This window comes from Diceros bicornis, chromosome 2 (assembly GCF_020826845.1).
Source record: "Diceros bicornis minor isolate mBicDic1 chromosome 2, mDicBic1.mat.cur, whole genome shotgun sequence".
NCBI lineage: Eukaryota > Metazoa > Chordata > Mammalia > Perissodactyla > Rhinocerotidae > Diceros > Diceros bicornis.
In genome coordinates this window covers 11,371,290-11,387,217 of record NC_080741.1, presented here as the reverse complement: position 1 = coordinate 11,387,217, position 15,928 = coordinate 11,371,290, and the positions used below count along the sequence as shown (strand labels likewise).

General features: G+C 34.6%; 1 protein-coding gene across 5 annotated transcripts in view; it reads right to left on the bottom strand.

The window, feature by feature from the left end:
• Positions 1-15,928, bottom strand: part of ATR (ATR serine/threonine kinase) — a 103,048-nt gene that overhangs the window by 31,065 nt on the left and 56,055 nt on the right. For all 5 annotated transcript variants that reach the window (XM_058551646.1, XM_058551657.1, XM_058551636.1 and 2 more), the window contains 9 exons: positions 15,599-15,736; positions 13,017-13,227; positions 10,901-11,079; positions 8,288-8,452; positions 6,914-7,005; positions 3,577-3,668; positions 3,192-3,369; positions 1,811-1,990; positions 1,212-1,371 (listed from right to left, as the gene is read on the bottom strand). In XM_058551646.1, the coding sequence (XP_058407629.1) occupies positions 1,212-1,371; positions 1,811-1,990; positions 3,192-3,369; positions 3,577-3,668; positions 6,914-7,005; positions 8,288-8,452; positions 10,901-11,079; positions 13,017-13,227; positions 15,599-15,736 (1,395 nt within the window). The remainder of the gene's footprint in view (positions 1-1,211; positions 1,372-1,810; positions 1,991-3,191; positions 3,370-3,576; positions 3,669-6,913; positions 7,006-8,287; positions 8,453-10,900; positions 11,080-13,016; positions 13,228-15,598; positions 15,737-15,928) is intronic.

The following is a 15,928-nucleotide window of genomic DNA, read 5'->3' as shown; positions in this document are numbered from 1 at the left end:
TCAGACTTAATCCTAAAGGCATGAAGAATACTTTGAAGGATTTTAATCAGGGGAGCAACATGATTCAATGTGCATTTTAGAAAGATCACAGACTGCAGTAATGTACACAGAGAAATGGTGAGGCCCCCAAAAATGTTGTTAATATTGTTAGAGGCTTTAAATACTAAGGGCATCAATGAAAGCAGCAGAAATAAATAAGAGGGAGAGGATTCAAAAGATATTTCTAAGGTAGATTTAGTCTCCAACTGGATGTCGAAAGTGAGGGAGAGGAAGAAGTTCAAGATGACACCCAGATTTCTGTCTTAGAAGAGAGAATGTGATAGGGTCCTCCTTAGAAAAATAGGGAGTATGGGAGGAGAAACAGGTGTTGAACATTAGATGATGAATTGCATTTTTAACATATTAAATTTAAGGTAGTATAATACATAGACTGGCACTAGCTCAGAAAACAACCAGGTACTGACTTATGCAGGCTGAATTATTACTTTCACCTTCCGTCCAGGAAACATCTCTTCCTCAGTCATTTCTCAGCTACCATAAAGTTGGTGCAATCACAGATGGCACCAACTATAGTTGCTGAGCGTCAATTTCAGAACATGCTATGCCTACTACTAATTCTAGGCTGGTGGCAAGCATGAGGAGATATGTAAGTAATAGCCATTTAAATCTAGGGCATAAGCTTTGCAAATAGTTCAGATATTTAAAAAGCCCCTTTCTCATTACTTTAGCTTTAATTTGAGGATTTCTGGGGACTTTTGTTCTGAAGCTAAGCCCTTCCTGACAGGCCAGATTAGAAGTGAATCTTGACAGTAATACTGGGAAGTCCACACAAACCTAATTATCTGCCAAGTACATGAGTAAAGACATACTTTACAATATTTAACAAATATTTTTGAGTGCTTACTACATGTACCCTATATACACATAGAAGGCAAAAACAAAAGTAAAAATTGGTCACTTCACTCAAAAAGAAAAAATGAAGGACAGATGAAAATAAAGAACTGCACTTTCGGTCTTGAAATGGAAAAATATTTGTGGACTTCAGGATAGAGGTAAGTTTTTTCCAGATTATGGTAGATAAATGATGAAGAAAGATGACAGAAAAAGAAGGTTCTGAATTTAGATTAGGGATTGAATCTCAGTCAGGCCTTTGTAGGAAGTACATAATCCATAACAGAATGTATATATGATGACATTCCCTTGGCCAGTACCTTGGACCACAGCCACTTTGCCCTTTCCACATACAGTTCAGCAAGTCGTGATTCTCCAGCGTTAAGGAGAGCATTGTAGGCTGTCTGGTGGTGACCAGCCTTTCTAGCTACTCTGGCACTCTGTAGCCAGCATTCTCCAACCATTTCATTGTAATCTGGTCTAAAGAAATGTGACAAAACAGGGAGGAAAGAGCATTTTTAAGTATATTCAACAACTTAATTAAAATATCTCTTCCCAACATGGAACCTTCTCATCATACCATTTCAAATGAATCAAAGAATATTAATTTGTTAAAAAACTAACTTTAATTTTCTTAGAGTGCTCTATTTTTATCGATTATAAGTCTATGAAGACTTTATTATTGACTTATATCTGTACCTCCCCTAGACATGTTTTTAACATTAAAAAAAGATATACAGCATATGAAAGTAATTCTTAAGTTCTAGATTCATTTCAGCTATATAATGTAGCCTTGACAATTAAAAACAGAAAAATACAGATTCAGAGGGAAAATTAGGAAAAATAAATACTCCTAAATGATATGCAAATATAATACTAAATTCACGACAACTGACATGAAAAAGAAAGTGTGAAAAACCTTTTGTTGAGGCTTAACAAAGCTCTCCGGAGAGCCAGAATGGGCTCCTTGGCTCTGTAGGAATTCTGAGTCATTTCTAGTCGAGCTACCCAGTTTAGAGAATCTTCTTGAGAACTGTCACCTGGAGACTGGTGAAAAAGTGGTTTGATGCTATGTTCCAACTCACACAACATGTGCAATCTGAAGGCAGATAGAACCTATGTTAAAATGTTATAATCAGCCTTATTAATCGTATATATAAAGCATGTACTTTTAGCAATGAAGAATCTGAAATGTGCAGTTTTCCTTGGAAGAACTTTAACCAATATATATTCTTGGTATATACACAGTAACATTTATATCTTTTCAAATTGGATATAAAAAAAATTCCAATTTATGTTGATTTAAATATTTAGTGCTTTGCTATGATCCCCAAATTCCTAATAACTAAATTGGAGAAGGGTATAAAAAACCAAATTGAACAGTATGAAAACCAAACTTTATCACCTATATGAAGATAAAAGAAAATGTAGATTCATTATAAATCAACATAAATATTTGCATATATTGCTGGTGCTACTGTAAGAGGGCCAGGCATAGTAGATGCCAGTAAAAAACTGTGACATGACTGCAAGTTTAGTTGTGTCTTTTTCCTAAGAGTGATGGAAACACTTATGATACATTCACACTAGCTTGTTCCCCATATACAATCGTCAGCATCTATGATTCAGTGTTCAAGGATGCAGTTGAGTAGCTACAGAACAGAATTAATCTCAGTGGTCCAATCTCTGGTTTCATCAAAGGGGCTGATAAAAAATATAGTAAATTCTTCTAACTTAAAAAAAAATTGCCTACTTATCTTTTTAATTTATTATAGTTCAATTACAACATTTGTTTTATCATTCTCTTCAGGTGAATTAACAGACCTAATGTTTCCCATTATTTTCTTCCTTACCTCTAAAAGTTAATATTCCTTTCTAATAATGGTAATGCCTACATTTTTGGGGTGGGAGAGGGGAGCAAAATGTCAAATGCATTTCTAAACGAGAAGAAGGAAAGGGAACTAACAAGTACTGAGCACCAAAGTGCCAGGAACAGTAGATGTCCAGATTATTTAGGTTAGTTGTGTAGAAAATAAACTATGACACAACAACAGGACAAACATATGATATTTTTGTTATTTTTTTAGAAGTCTCATAATTGCCTTTCCAATTAAAAGGATGTATGTCAGAACATTTTTAAAAAACTATAGGCTGATGGTGAGGTAAAAGAATGAAAGAGCCATTTTGAGTAGCTATGCATGACACCGAACATACTATTAGTTATTTACTAATCAAAAAATCCCAAGCCTGTCAGATGACACTTATAGACCAGGAATATATAAATGGAAACCTCAAAATACCTCACAATATATTCATATCCACGTTGGTAAGAGCCTCTTTCAAAGCTTGCAGCTGAAAGAGGTACAATTTGTTCTGCTCTCACTAGTTTCAGTGTGTCATAAAAAGCTGTGATATCTCTTTTTTTGGCTGATAATAATAGCTGTCCCAGTCTGACACTCCATGTTGTAGATTTCCCATCTGAAAAACAAATGAAGAGTCAAGGAATGCCATGGTAGCTGGGTCAAAGAACAAGCTTTATTTCATTTGGTAAAATGGTCATCAGAAATACTGAACAGATAGTTTCATTCTACTTTGAACAACTAAACAAGGCAATCATAAAACAGACTGAGAGATTAATTATGAATGTTGCTTAGCTACTTAAGTCTGAATTTTTGTGCCAAATACCTGATGCCAAATAGTTTTCCACCAAATCCCACTGTGACAATTTCCAAGCTGCTTCCACTCTATATGTGTTTAATTCATCTGTCCATTCAGACCTATTAAAAGAAACTCATATCAACTAAACTTTTATTTATTTCAATTTAACATGGCATTTAAAGATTGTTTCCACTCGTTTAGATACTCTATCATGCTTATTAATTGATCTATTTATTTTACGTGTATTGTATTGTATTGTACAGATCTTCTTAGACTTAAGATGGGGTTACATCCCAGTAAACCCATTGTAAGCTGAAAATATCATGTCAAAAATGCATTTAATACACCTAACCTACCAAACACCATAGCTCAGCCTAGCCTACTTAAACGTGCTCAGAACACTTACATTAGCCTACAGTTGGGCAGAATCATTTCACACAAAGCCTATTTTATAATAAAGTGTTGAATATCTTATGTAATTTATTGAATACTATACTGAAAGTGAAAAACAGAATGGTAGTAAGTCTATCGGTTATTTACCCTCATGATCATGTGGATGACTGGCAGCTTCGGGGGTTGCCGCTGCCCAGCATCACAAGAGAGTATCATACAACATATTGCTAGCCTGGGAAAAGATCAAAATTCAAAATTCAAAGTACAGTTCCTACTGAATGTGTATTGCTTTTGCACCATCGTAAAGTTGAAAAATTCTAAGTCAAACCATCATAAGTCGAGGACTGTCTGTATTTTGTCCTTAGATACAAAAGAACCCCCAAAATTTTAATCTTTTCATTCCAAAAACATTTTTTCAATAATTACTTCTGATAGAGCCATTTAAAAATGCCATTTCTCAGGCCAGCCCTGATGGCCTAGCGGTTAAAGTTCGGCACGCTCCTCTTTGGCAGCCTGGGTTTGATTCCTGAGCACGGAACACCACTCATCTATCAGTAGCCATGCTGTGGTGGCTGCTCACACAGAAGAACTAGAAGGACTTACAACTAGAACATACAACTACGTACTGGGGCTTTGGGAAGGGAAAAAAAAGAGAGGAAGATTGGCAACAGATGTTAGCTGAGGGCAATCTTTCCCAGCAACAACAACAAAAAATGCCATTTCTCGATGAATTAAATTGTGCCATATATTAAAGCAGAATTAATGCCTGGATAATTACAAAGTGCAGTTGTAAGATTAGCTGTATGCTTAACTTGAACAAAGGGAAAGGAAGGAAAAAAAGCCAACAAAACGTATATTCATTCAGAGGTATGCAATTCTAATAACTTGAGATTTCAAATTAAATTTAAGACAAAAATACAGGAGCTGGCGCAGTGGGTCAGGGGCAGTTGAGGGGTGCACATAGCCCTCAACAATAATGGCATAAGAAAGTTACAAATGATGTGTCAGTGGTATAACAAAGGATACAAAATTAGCTACCTAAAATATATACCTATTCTTAAACTATTTTCAGTTACTTTAAAATTTGGGTTTGTAAAGCCAGTATGATATAAGTAATTATTTTTTCTAAGCATTCTACTTATGTGACACTAAGATGGCTAGTGATATTCTGGATCATGACTGCATAAAAGAAGCTAGACTTTGCCCGTTTTTCTTCTTTATTAATCATACCATTTGAATACCTGCTATATGCTAGACCCTGGGCTAGGTACATTTTTCCATTTGATTATCCAATAAGACTAAAAGGCACACATATCCCTACATTATAAATAAGGTAACAGATTCAGAGAGACTGGAATCAATGCCCTTAAAAGCCTTCCTTGCTCTTTCTGTAGTAAAAACATATAGTGAAAACGTAAGAAATGAGTCCATTAATTTTTATTTAAAAATAAATCTAAATTAGTAGCATAAATATTGAATACTCTCTAATTTCTAAATATGAATACCACCAAAAACAATTTAGAACAAGGCTAAAAGAAATACAATAGAAATATAATTTTCAAAAGTCCAACTTTGAATAACTTTACAAGTTTATCACCAGATGCCAAAATACCAAAATTTTAGGATAAAAATCTGAGTAGAATTAGAAGGATTTGCTATCCAGAGAGAGTGTGTCAAACCAAGCATTATACTAAGAAGTACCAAATGGGAATGAGGATCAGAACTTATCCCAATAAATGGGCACATTAAGAAGAATGATTGTATAGGTCAAGCAGTCAATAATTTTGGAGAAATATTTGTTTAAATGCAAATATTCTACCCAATGAAAACATATCCCCTCAATGACCATTTGCTTCAATATGATACAGCATCCTTCACTGAATACTGACACTTGCCTTTTCACAGCCCAATGATCGGGAGGCTCTATTTACCCCAGATCCAAAGAGAAGACAAGAGGAGTCTAACTTGCCAGTGTGCATCACTGCTTGACACCTCGGCTTAGCCATGACAGACGGTCCCAAATTCCTGCAATCCCTTTATTCATAAGGTCTCTCAACTAATCCTGGGAAAATATCTAAAACATAACAATTTTTTCCCTGCTTCTGCAGAGTTTCCTCCATCATTTCATAAATTTCACTATTGTGAAACCATCTAACCAACAGTGAGCTTCTCTGCTCTCAAACATTGTAGGAAGGTGGTCTTTATAAATGACAGTTTGGAATTTATAGAAACTGTACTTAGAAGAGCTGCTTTCAGAGTGATCTAACTAAAAACAGTGGCCTGTGCACTCTTTGGTTAACTAAGAGCCCATTGTATTGACCAGATCTCACTGCCCAGAAGTCAGCAGGGGTCTGGTAAACATACTAAAGAATAAAGCTTTCAGCTTTCCAAGTAAGGCAGCTCCAAGAGCAGAACCACCCACCACAATTATTCTCCAAATTAGAAGAACTGTGCGGCCTTAATCTTTGCCACACATCAGCACTATTTTTTGGTATCATTTGGTTTGCTATAACAAACTCATTTTCTTTAGGAAAGGAAAGCTGCTTTCATTTTTATCAATCCTTTAGGGGAAAATTACCTCACACAGTCTAGAGTGGTATTCCATAATTCAGTCACAAAGTTTCCCCCTCCCCAACACAGAAAATAACTGGTGCTGATACCGTAAGCAGAGCTTAGATACCCTTTGAAAGTGCCCATATGAGCCTCAACAGTAGTAGGTAAGCTCTGGAAGGTTCCTGTCTTAAAGCAAATCTAATTCAAGGATGACTTTTTGGATAGAAGATAAGCTGTTAAAAGTGCTAGATCAATTTATGAGAAAATAGGAAAAAATATTTTTGGGTGCTTATCTCCAATGCATGAAAACATAAAAAAGATATCATTACTATAGTAAATATTACATCAACCCAATTCAATAACTAAAAATTCCCCACTCAGATACAAAAAACAAAATCATTCTTTTAAAAAATATTACCTGTTAGCATGCACTCCATTCACCTGAGTGATTACGGTGGACAGCTGACCAAGACCTAGCATGGACTTCACTACACCATGGTAATGAATGATCTAGAAATTTAAAAATATTTAAAATAGCAACTGTCACTTCAAATACATCTTGGGAACCAAAAACAGTTTAGCTGATATTCATTAAAAAATACGATTTACCTCATTGATCCTACCCTTCTTAGTTTAGCAACTGACTTGTTTGGCTATATGGCAGAGCTCCCTACCAAGGTCCTAAACGCATTTGAATATTAAAAAAAAAAATGAAGACAATCTAAAAAATCTCCGATTGAATTTATTATTTTTTCTGGGTTTGGTCTAATTTTAGGTGCCAATTAAATATAAAAGTAGCGAGTACTCTTTAATATTTTATTTAAAGATTATTTGTCATGTTATTTTTCACATAGAAGTTAAAACTCAAAGGTCACAATATTATTGATATATTTTTTGGGGTTTAATAACTGAAAAGTTAAATAGGATTGTGCAATATTCTTTAAAATTAAAAACAAGATTATGAAAATTAAAGGTCCTGTACACTAAGCTTCTGAGAAAATGAACACGACAAAAAGCAATACCCCAAGATTAGAGAGAACTAAGCCAAAATTATAAATCAATGATCCTGGGCCAGCCCCGTGGCTTAGCGGTTAAGTGTGTGCGGTCCGCTACTGGTGGCCCGGGTTTGGATCCCGGGCGCGCACCGACGCACCGCTTCTCTGGCCATGCTGAGGCCGCGTCCCACACACAGCAACTAGAAGGATGTGCAGCTATGACATACAACTATCTACTGGGGCTTTGTGGGAAAAATAAATAAATAAAAATTAAAAATAAAAAAAATAAATCAATGATCCTAATTCCTTTCCTGTCATAATAAACATGAGATAGGTAACAGACTCCCACTAGTTAATTGTATCGCAGTGATTCTACGGGACAATATCAGAGATTCACAGATGGTGGTACGGGGCATGGGGAATCTGAAAAAGTTTCTTAGACTGTAGAGAATCACTATTATTATTAAAAATTGATGCATACTTATACTTTTAAAAGTAAACTAAAATTATATACATTTTAGAGTAATTGAACACATAGTTTAATATAAACATACTCCACAATAAATCCCACTCTTTTGGGGGATTTTTAAGGTCACAGAAATTTGGCATTTGAAGGGATCTTTGAGATCATCTAGCACAAGTCTCTAATTTTATCAGTCAGGAAACTGAAGCTCAGAGATGGTTAAATATTTTCCAAACACACTGGGACACTGGTAGATACAGTACTAAAACTAAGATTTACAGAGTTCCTAGTCCAGGGCTCTTTTCATTATGTTGCCTTTCATTTATTATCTTACCTGATCTGGTTCCAGCTGAATAGCCCTGTCATAACAAGCAGTGGCATCCCTCAGTAAGCCAATGCTTTCATGTTCAAGGATCTGTTCTTTTAGAGATGGTTCTGCCTTTCGAATTGCGCTTACTCCAGCCACTCCATCTGGTTCATGCATAGCAGCATACAATTTCTTTGTTCAACCATTTAAAAATAATCAAATGAGGGAAAAAAACACAACCGGAAATAAAACTATGGAACCACCAGTTTATGAAAAGAACATATGCAAATTTTTTCTCAAAGCAACAATAAATATTTGTTTCAAGGCAGACTCACAGTAAAATTACAAATTTATTTCCAGCCATTCTATTACCTCAACATGCTTATTCCACTTAAATACAAACCTACATTAGTAACTCTTATTGATATCGAGAGTTGTAAAGAACCTCAAGGACATGAATTCTCTTTAAACCCGATTTATAATAAATTCTGTTAAGTATAGTTTATAAGTGTTTTATTGCATTTTAAAACTTAAAAAAAAATTAAACAAGCATTTTAATATATTGGTATTGAGATACCTTTCAAGAAAGCTAAGATATCACATACGGGTTCAAAGGAGATATTCAGGCTGAAGATAAAAATTTAGGAGCAATTAGCACAAAGATGGCAGGGGGAAAAAATGGCATAATTTAGAAAATGAAGAGAGAGAGAGAAGAAAAGAGGGCTAGGGAAGGAGACTAAAGTAGTTCTATTCTAGATTTAAAGAGAGGGAAGAACTAACAAATGAAACTAAGAGGAGAAACCAGACTAGTTTGAAGAAACCTGGAAACTACGGTACCCGGAAGCCGTGGGAGAAAAACAATGTCTTAATAAGAAATGAGTGGTCAAATGATTCTGTGAGTTTCAAAAAATGAGGACTGGGAAACATTGATTGGATTTGGTAATACAGATGCCACTGATTTCCTTAGCAAGAGTAGTGTCAGTGGAATGGAGGAAGAAGTCTTGTTGGAATGGGTAAAGAGTGAATGGGAAGTAAAGAAGTGAATATAGGGAAGATAGACAATTCTTTTAAAAACTGGCTGTGAAGGGAAACAGAGATAGGAAATATCTGAAGGAGAACGTAAGATCAAGGGAATTATAAAAAATTAAGATAGAGATACCAGGAGCATGACTATATACTCTGGTTGAGAAAGAGAAATTAATGATATAGATAAAGCAGGAATATTTGAAAAAGTGAATCCTTGAAATTGAGAACACAGGTAGAAAGACTGAATTTTCACAGGAAGAGATTCTTCCTTAGTAACAAGAGAAGAGAAGAAAAAGAGTATGGTGCCGAAGCCAGTGTATTTTCAGATTTGGTAGACATTTGGCTTCTATTTTCCTAATGAACGATGAAGCAAGATCATCAGTCGAGAGAAGTGAGGTGGAAGCAGAGAAATGAAGAGAAGGTAAGAAATCGTTATCTTCAAGAGTGGGAAAGTAGGCTTCCTAGAGAAACACAGAAGGATTGAAAGTAGTGTTAAAGAATCCTGCTGATGTTTGAGATTATGAACTTAAAATCAGTTAAAAACTCATTTTGTGATTTTTCTCCAGCAATATTCAGCTGCTTACATGCAGACACTGTAAAGGCAGATGGGTGAGTTTATCCAGGGCTGGAGTTCTACAAAGTGAGTACAACACGCTGGAAGAAAGACAACAGAGTTGAACGTCTTTGTGAGGGGATGATTTTAACAATGAACAAGAGACTCGGAAGTTAGACAAGGAGGAAAACAAAGACAGGCGAGGGCTAATATTCATCCGAAGACTACAAGCTACTAATTTTCCAGTTCTCTCACCACACTTTGCTTTTCGACCTGAAAAAAGTCCAACAATTTTGACCTCTTATTTATTTCCATCATATCAACCCCACCTGCCCTTACCTTCTTTTCTACCCTACACAGTCATAATATTATCACCTAAACCATTATTTTACCACCATTGTCATGGCTGATGTCTGTTATAACCAGTGCATTCTTTTACTCACCCACCCCCAAATTTAAGCCCATGTTTCCCACGAGAATAGTAATGGGCTACTTGCCTTGAATCACAGACTTTTCAAACCTTTCCTCCATGACTACCGTAGGTATTTAGCTGAAAATGCCATTCTGACCATAGCACTTCCCTGGTTCAAATCTTCTAAGAATCTTGCCTCTGCCCAAATCTCTATCTTTTCTCTGCCATTCCAAAAATAACACTTTACTTTTTAGCATATACCACACTCTTTCTCAACTCCATTAGGGATGCCTCTTCTTGGAATGTCTTGCCTCTTTCTTTCACCTGTCTATCATTCTTCAAGACCCAGCTCAGACATCATCTCCAAGAAACCCTTATTGACCCCTTGCTCACCTACTCCCCCCTCTCACCCTACCCCCACAAAGATGAGTTAAGTGTCCTTCCTCAAGGCATATCTATGTCACTCTACTTAAGATATTACACCAAATTGGTGTTTATCTCTCCCCACTAATCTGTAAGCTTCCAAGTGCTTAACAAATTATCTATCGTCTAGCACAGCATCTAAAACCCTCAATAAAATGAACACTACATACATAAAAGACTGGCAATATTAACCACTATTATTAGGTTCACTATATTAACTTCAAACCTGTAAAAATCCAAGATGCTCTTGAATATTTTGCTTCTTTTCTGTAATAAATGATTCAAAGTGCATTACAGCTCGTGTGTATGCTTTGGAGCGAAAGGAAGCTACTGCCAGAGTATCTTGAGGTATGAGGTCTAGAAAACGAGTTACACTCTGATAGTCTTCATAATTCACAGTCGATACTAGATTATAAAAAGATAATTGAGTAATTAAAGACTTATAAGATGAAATTTAAAAAGTGGCAATTTAAATTTCATTTTATTTTAAATTCAATTTATTTCACTAAATAAATTAATCTAAATGTATTAGGGTATTATACTTAGAATGTAACTATCAACAAAATGATTGTTCAGATTATTCTTGCTCCAATTTCACCATTATTACTTAACCTTACCTTGGATAGTCATTTAATTATTTGGGCTTCTGTTTCCTCATCTATAAAAGGGAAATATTAGTATCTGTCTTGCCTTCCTTACAATGTTGTTGTCAGGATTTAAATTTATTTCAAATGTTGAAAAGATATAAAGATGAAACAAAAAATACAAAGATGAGTCAATAACTATAAAAACACTGATAGAGTGGAGCCATTGGTAGGGAAAAAGCAGAATTATGAAAAGAGCCTTCTTTTTAATTTTACAGTTTAGAATTCTTTGTAACAATCTATTTTTTTCTGCGTTGCCATATATACAATATGAACTATAACAACAAAAATTGAAAGTAAAAGTGCCTTTGAAGTAAAATCACAAATTTAAAATTACTTTTAAAAGTGTAATTTTTTTCAAGGGCCAAAGAAAGACATAAATTAGAAACTTCTAAATGAGGACAGTCTAGTTTATGAATTCTTATTTAAAACTTATTAATTTTATTGAAGTATAAGTGACATACAATACCATATTAGTTTCAGGTGTACATATAGTGATTTGATATTTATAAACATGATGAAATGAATCACCACGATAAAAAAAACTTACAAATTTTAATAATGATTCACAACAGCACATAGAAAATATGAAACATAAATAAATTTCTCCAAAATTTAAATATTCAAGATAGTAAATTTAAAAGAAATTATATTTAAAATAAGTCCCTTACTTTCATCAAAATTTGTAGATCATTTCAAATTATGAGAAATGTTACAGGTATTGTACTGTTGAACCATTACAAATGCATTCTTAAAAGCTGGACTTTTCATTGCAATGTTAGTAGAAATGGTGATAACAGAGTTTGTTTGGTTTTATAGTATCATTTTCACATGCAGAAATAGGAACATTTAATTGTTAAATTAATGGAAAATATATTAATAATTAGCCATATTCCAGAGAAAAATATTCCCCCAAACATAATTATTTGCAAGTCCAAAAAACTTCAGAAAAATAACGAACTATGGTGCTTAACAACTGGAATGTATGTGCTTTCAGAGGTACAGGAACAACAAGAGAAGAGAGGCTCACAAATTGAGAGCTGTGTAAGTGAAGGCCTCTTTAAGGATTGTTAGTCAATTTTTTCAATTAGCCTCAAAGGCTAGGGGGAAAAATATGTGATGTCCATTAAAATGGCTGAGGTATATAGAAGCAGACAGATTATATACTTTACCACTTGCTGCAAGAATGAAAAAAACAAAGGTTCAAAGACATTAAGAGTATCCATTGCTATCTTAATAATATAATTCTTCTCAGCAAATGCTTATATCATAGGGGCAGGTATCATTTTTTAACTCTAATGAGTTCCCCTTTAAGTCACCTTAGCGGGAGTTCTAATATCACAGGAAAAAAACTACACAATACTAGGTATAGCAGGGTGTAGCACAATATACAATTTATAAATTCATTATCTCATTTAATCCTCAATCTTCTAAGGGAGATAGTATTAACTCTATTTTATACAAGAGAAATTAGGTATGTGTCTTCCCTAAGGAAGTGAGAGTAAGAATTTAAAGAGAGGTTTTCTACCTATATATTCACTGCTTTTTCTCAATGAAAAGGCCACCTTAAGGGAAAAAAAAGATATGCAAGAAAACACAGGTCTTTTAAAAGCTAATGCTTAAATTATAGAATTGATATAGGAAAGAGCTAAATGGTTAATAACTAAGAGAAGAAAATAAACAGAAGTTATGACTCACCCACTGAGTCTACCTTATCTCTGTTTGATTTGCTTTGTGGAAATTTCTCAGCATTCAGTGCCTGAAATTTGTGCCTTGCCCATTGTGTGAGATGGTCAAGCATGGAGAACACAGTCTGTGTACTGAGTTGACACAGATCAGATGCACTGTCTTGGGTACTTATGATATGCTGATCATCATGCTTTAGAACTGCCATAATTTCTGCATAAACCTAAGAAGAATTCATTTTATGGTTAATAATATGTCTATATAATATCATTTTACTATTATCTGACATATAAGACTAACGATTCTAAGGCAACAAGTTTCAAAAGAAAAAAATCCCACTATGGATTAATAAAAAATTATCCTTCTTATCTATAATTAAGCCAATAAAATGTTATCCTAAAAAGAAAAGCTACTGTATATGTGCTGCCGAAGCGAGCACAAGAAAAGCTACTGTAAAAGAATCAAAAGTAAATACAAAAATAAATCTTAAAAAATTCTTCTGGATTATTCAATAAATGATAATAAAACTATTTGTTAACTAGTAGTAAAAACAATTTAAGGCAATATCTCACACTATCCAGAAAAATCAATTTTAGAGTAACTGAAGGACTAAAAGTAAAATCAAAAGGATTAAAAGAAAATGTAGGGCCGGCTCCGTGGCTTGGCGGTTAAGTGCGTGCGCTCCGCTGCTGGTGGCCCGGGTTTGGATCCCGGGCGTGCACCGACTCACCGCTTCTCCGGCCATGCTGAGGCCGAGTCCCACATACAGCAACTAGAAGGATGTGCAGCTATGACATACAACTATCTACTGGGGCTTTGGGGGGAAAAAAATAAATAAATAAAATCTTTAAAAAAAAGAAAATGTAGAAAAATATGTTCATGACACTGGATAAGAGAAGGCATCACATAAAAGGCTTAAAATTCAAGTTATAAAAGATTTATAGATTTGGCATGTACATTTAAAATTTCTGCATGGCAAAAGGCATAAACAAAGGTTAAAAAGAAAACCACTAATTGGGAAAGATTTTTGCAAGATATGACTGGCACAAATTGGTATACAGATTATATACAGAACTCCCACCAATTAATTAAAAAAGACACAGACAAACACACATCCCCCAAATAAGTAAAGATATGAACAGACAATTTATAGAAAAGTAATCCAAATGGCCAATGAATGTAACTACTGGTAATAATGAAAATTCAAATTAGAACAATAAAATGTCCTTTTTTTAACCATCATGTTACCTAAAAATTAAATGTTTGAAAACATCAAGTATTGGCAAGTATATAGGAAATGGATACACTTATGAACTGCTGGTTGGACTATAAATCAGTATAGACAATTTTGCAGACCCTAATAAAATTTTAAATGTACATATCATATAACCCAACAGTTCTACTTTTTGGAATCCACCCTAGACACACACACACAAACACTTTCACAAATAAGAACTGCCATGACGTTCAACACAGCATTGTTTATAAAAGCAAAAGACTGGAAATAATCATTATTATGGCAATAGTGAAACTATGGTACAACTATAAAATGAAACGATTATATTATACGGCATTAATTTAAAAAGAAGGATGGCTAAACATATAGTTAATAAAAGAAAGAAAATAAGCAAGTTGCAGAACAATACCTAAAACAGGATACCATCATAAAGAGCAAAAGAACCCGGCTGGTCCTGTGGCTTAGCAGTTAAGTGCGCGCGCTCCGCTATTGGCGGCCCGGGGTTCGGATCCCGAGCACGCACCAACACATGGCTTGTCCGGCCATGCTGAGGCCGTGTCCCACATACAGCAACTAGAAGGATGTGCAACTATGACATACAACTATCTACTGGGGCTTTGGGGGGAAAAAAAAAAGGAGGAGGATTGGCAATAGATGTTAGCTCAGAGCCGGTCTTCCTCAGCAAAAAAAAAAAGAGGAGGATTAGCATGGATGTTAGCTCAGGGCTGATCTCCCTCACAAAAATAAAAAAAAAAAATAAAAAAAAATAAGTAAAGAACAAAAGAACCACTGCATTAAAAAAAAAAGGTCTGGAAAAACACGCATCAAATTAATAACAGCAATGACCTCTGAGGAAGTGGGATCAGGAATGGTAGTCACAGGATACACTTCGATTTATTTGTATAATTTAAATTTTTACATTAAGAACATAGTAATAGGCTACTTATGCTAGTAAAAATAATTTTTTTAAAAAAACCAAAAGTGTTATATGTATGTAGCTAAAAAAATTAAACTTACAAAATATTATAAAACAAAAAATAACATATTCTCCTTCCCCTACACTAATTCACTGTACCACTCCCCAGGAAAAACCACTATCAACAGTTTCTCATGTATCCTTCTCAAAAGGTCTATGTATATTTGGGCATATACAATACATACTTTCTAATTTTCTACACTAAGCATGGTATAATTTTTTGATAAACAAACGGTTAAAAAGGATTTTGTAAGCACTTAGACATGTACATACATAGCATATACACTGATCTACACTCCCTATTAATAGGTAGCCTTTCCAATTCTAATTACATTGGACAAATATTTGGACAAACAGAAACCAAATAAAATGATCTCTCACCTCCTGCTGATCTTCTTGATTACAACCCAACAACACATACACTAGAATATGTGGAAGAAGATAGATGGTCACCTTGAAATCATGCTTCATCATAATGCTACAGCAGGTGAAGATTTTACTAGCAAGATCATGCCGAACCTGTAAACTCAAATAGTTTAGGGAGAATAAGTAGTTTTATACATTTTATTCTGTTGATTAATGCCAAAAAACAACATGTGAGATAATTTATCACTGCAGGGTATCAAAGTGGGTGGGTATTCTCTCATGGAGAGAGGCATGTGTACTCCAGCAGGGAAGATTTCAGATCACCACCTCTCTGGTCACTAAATA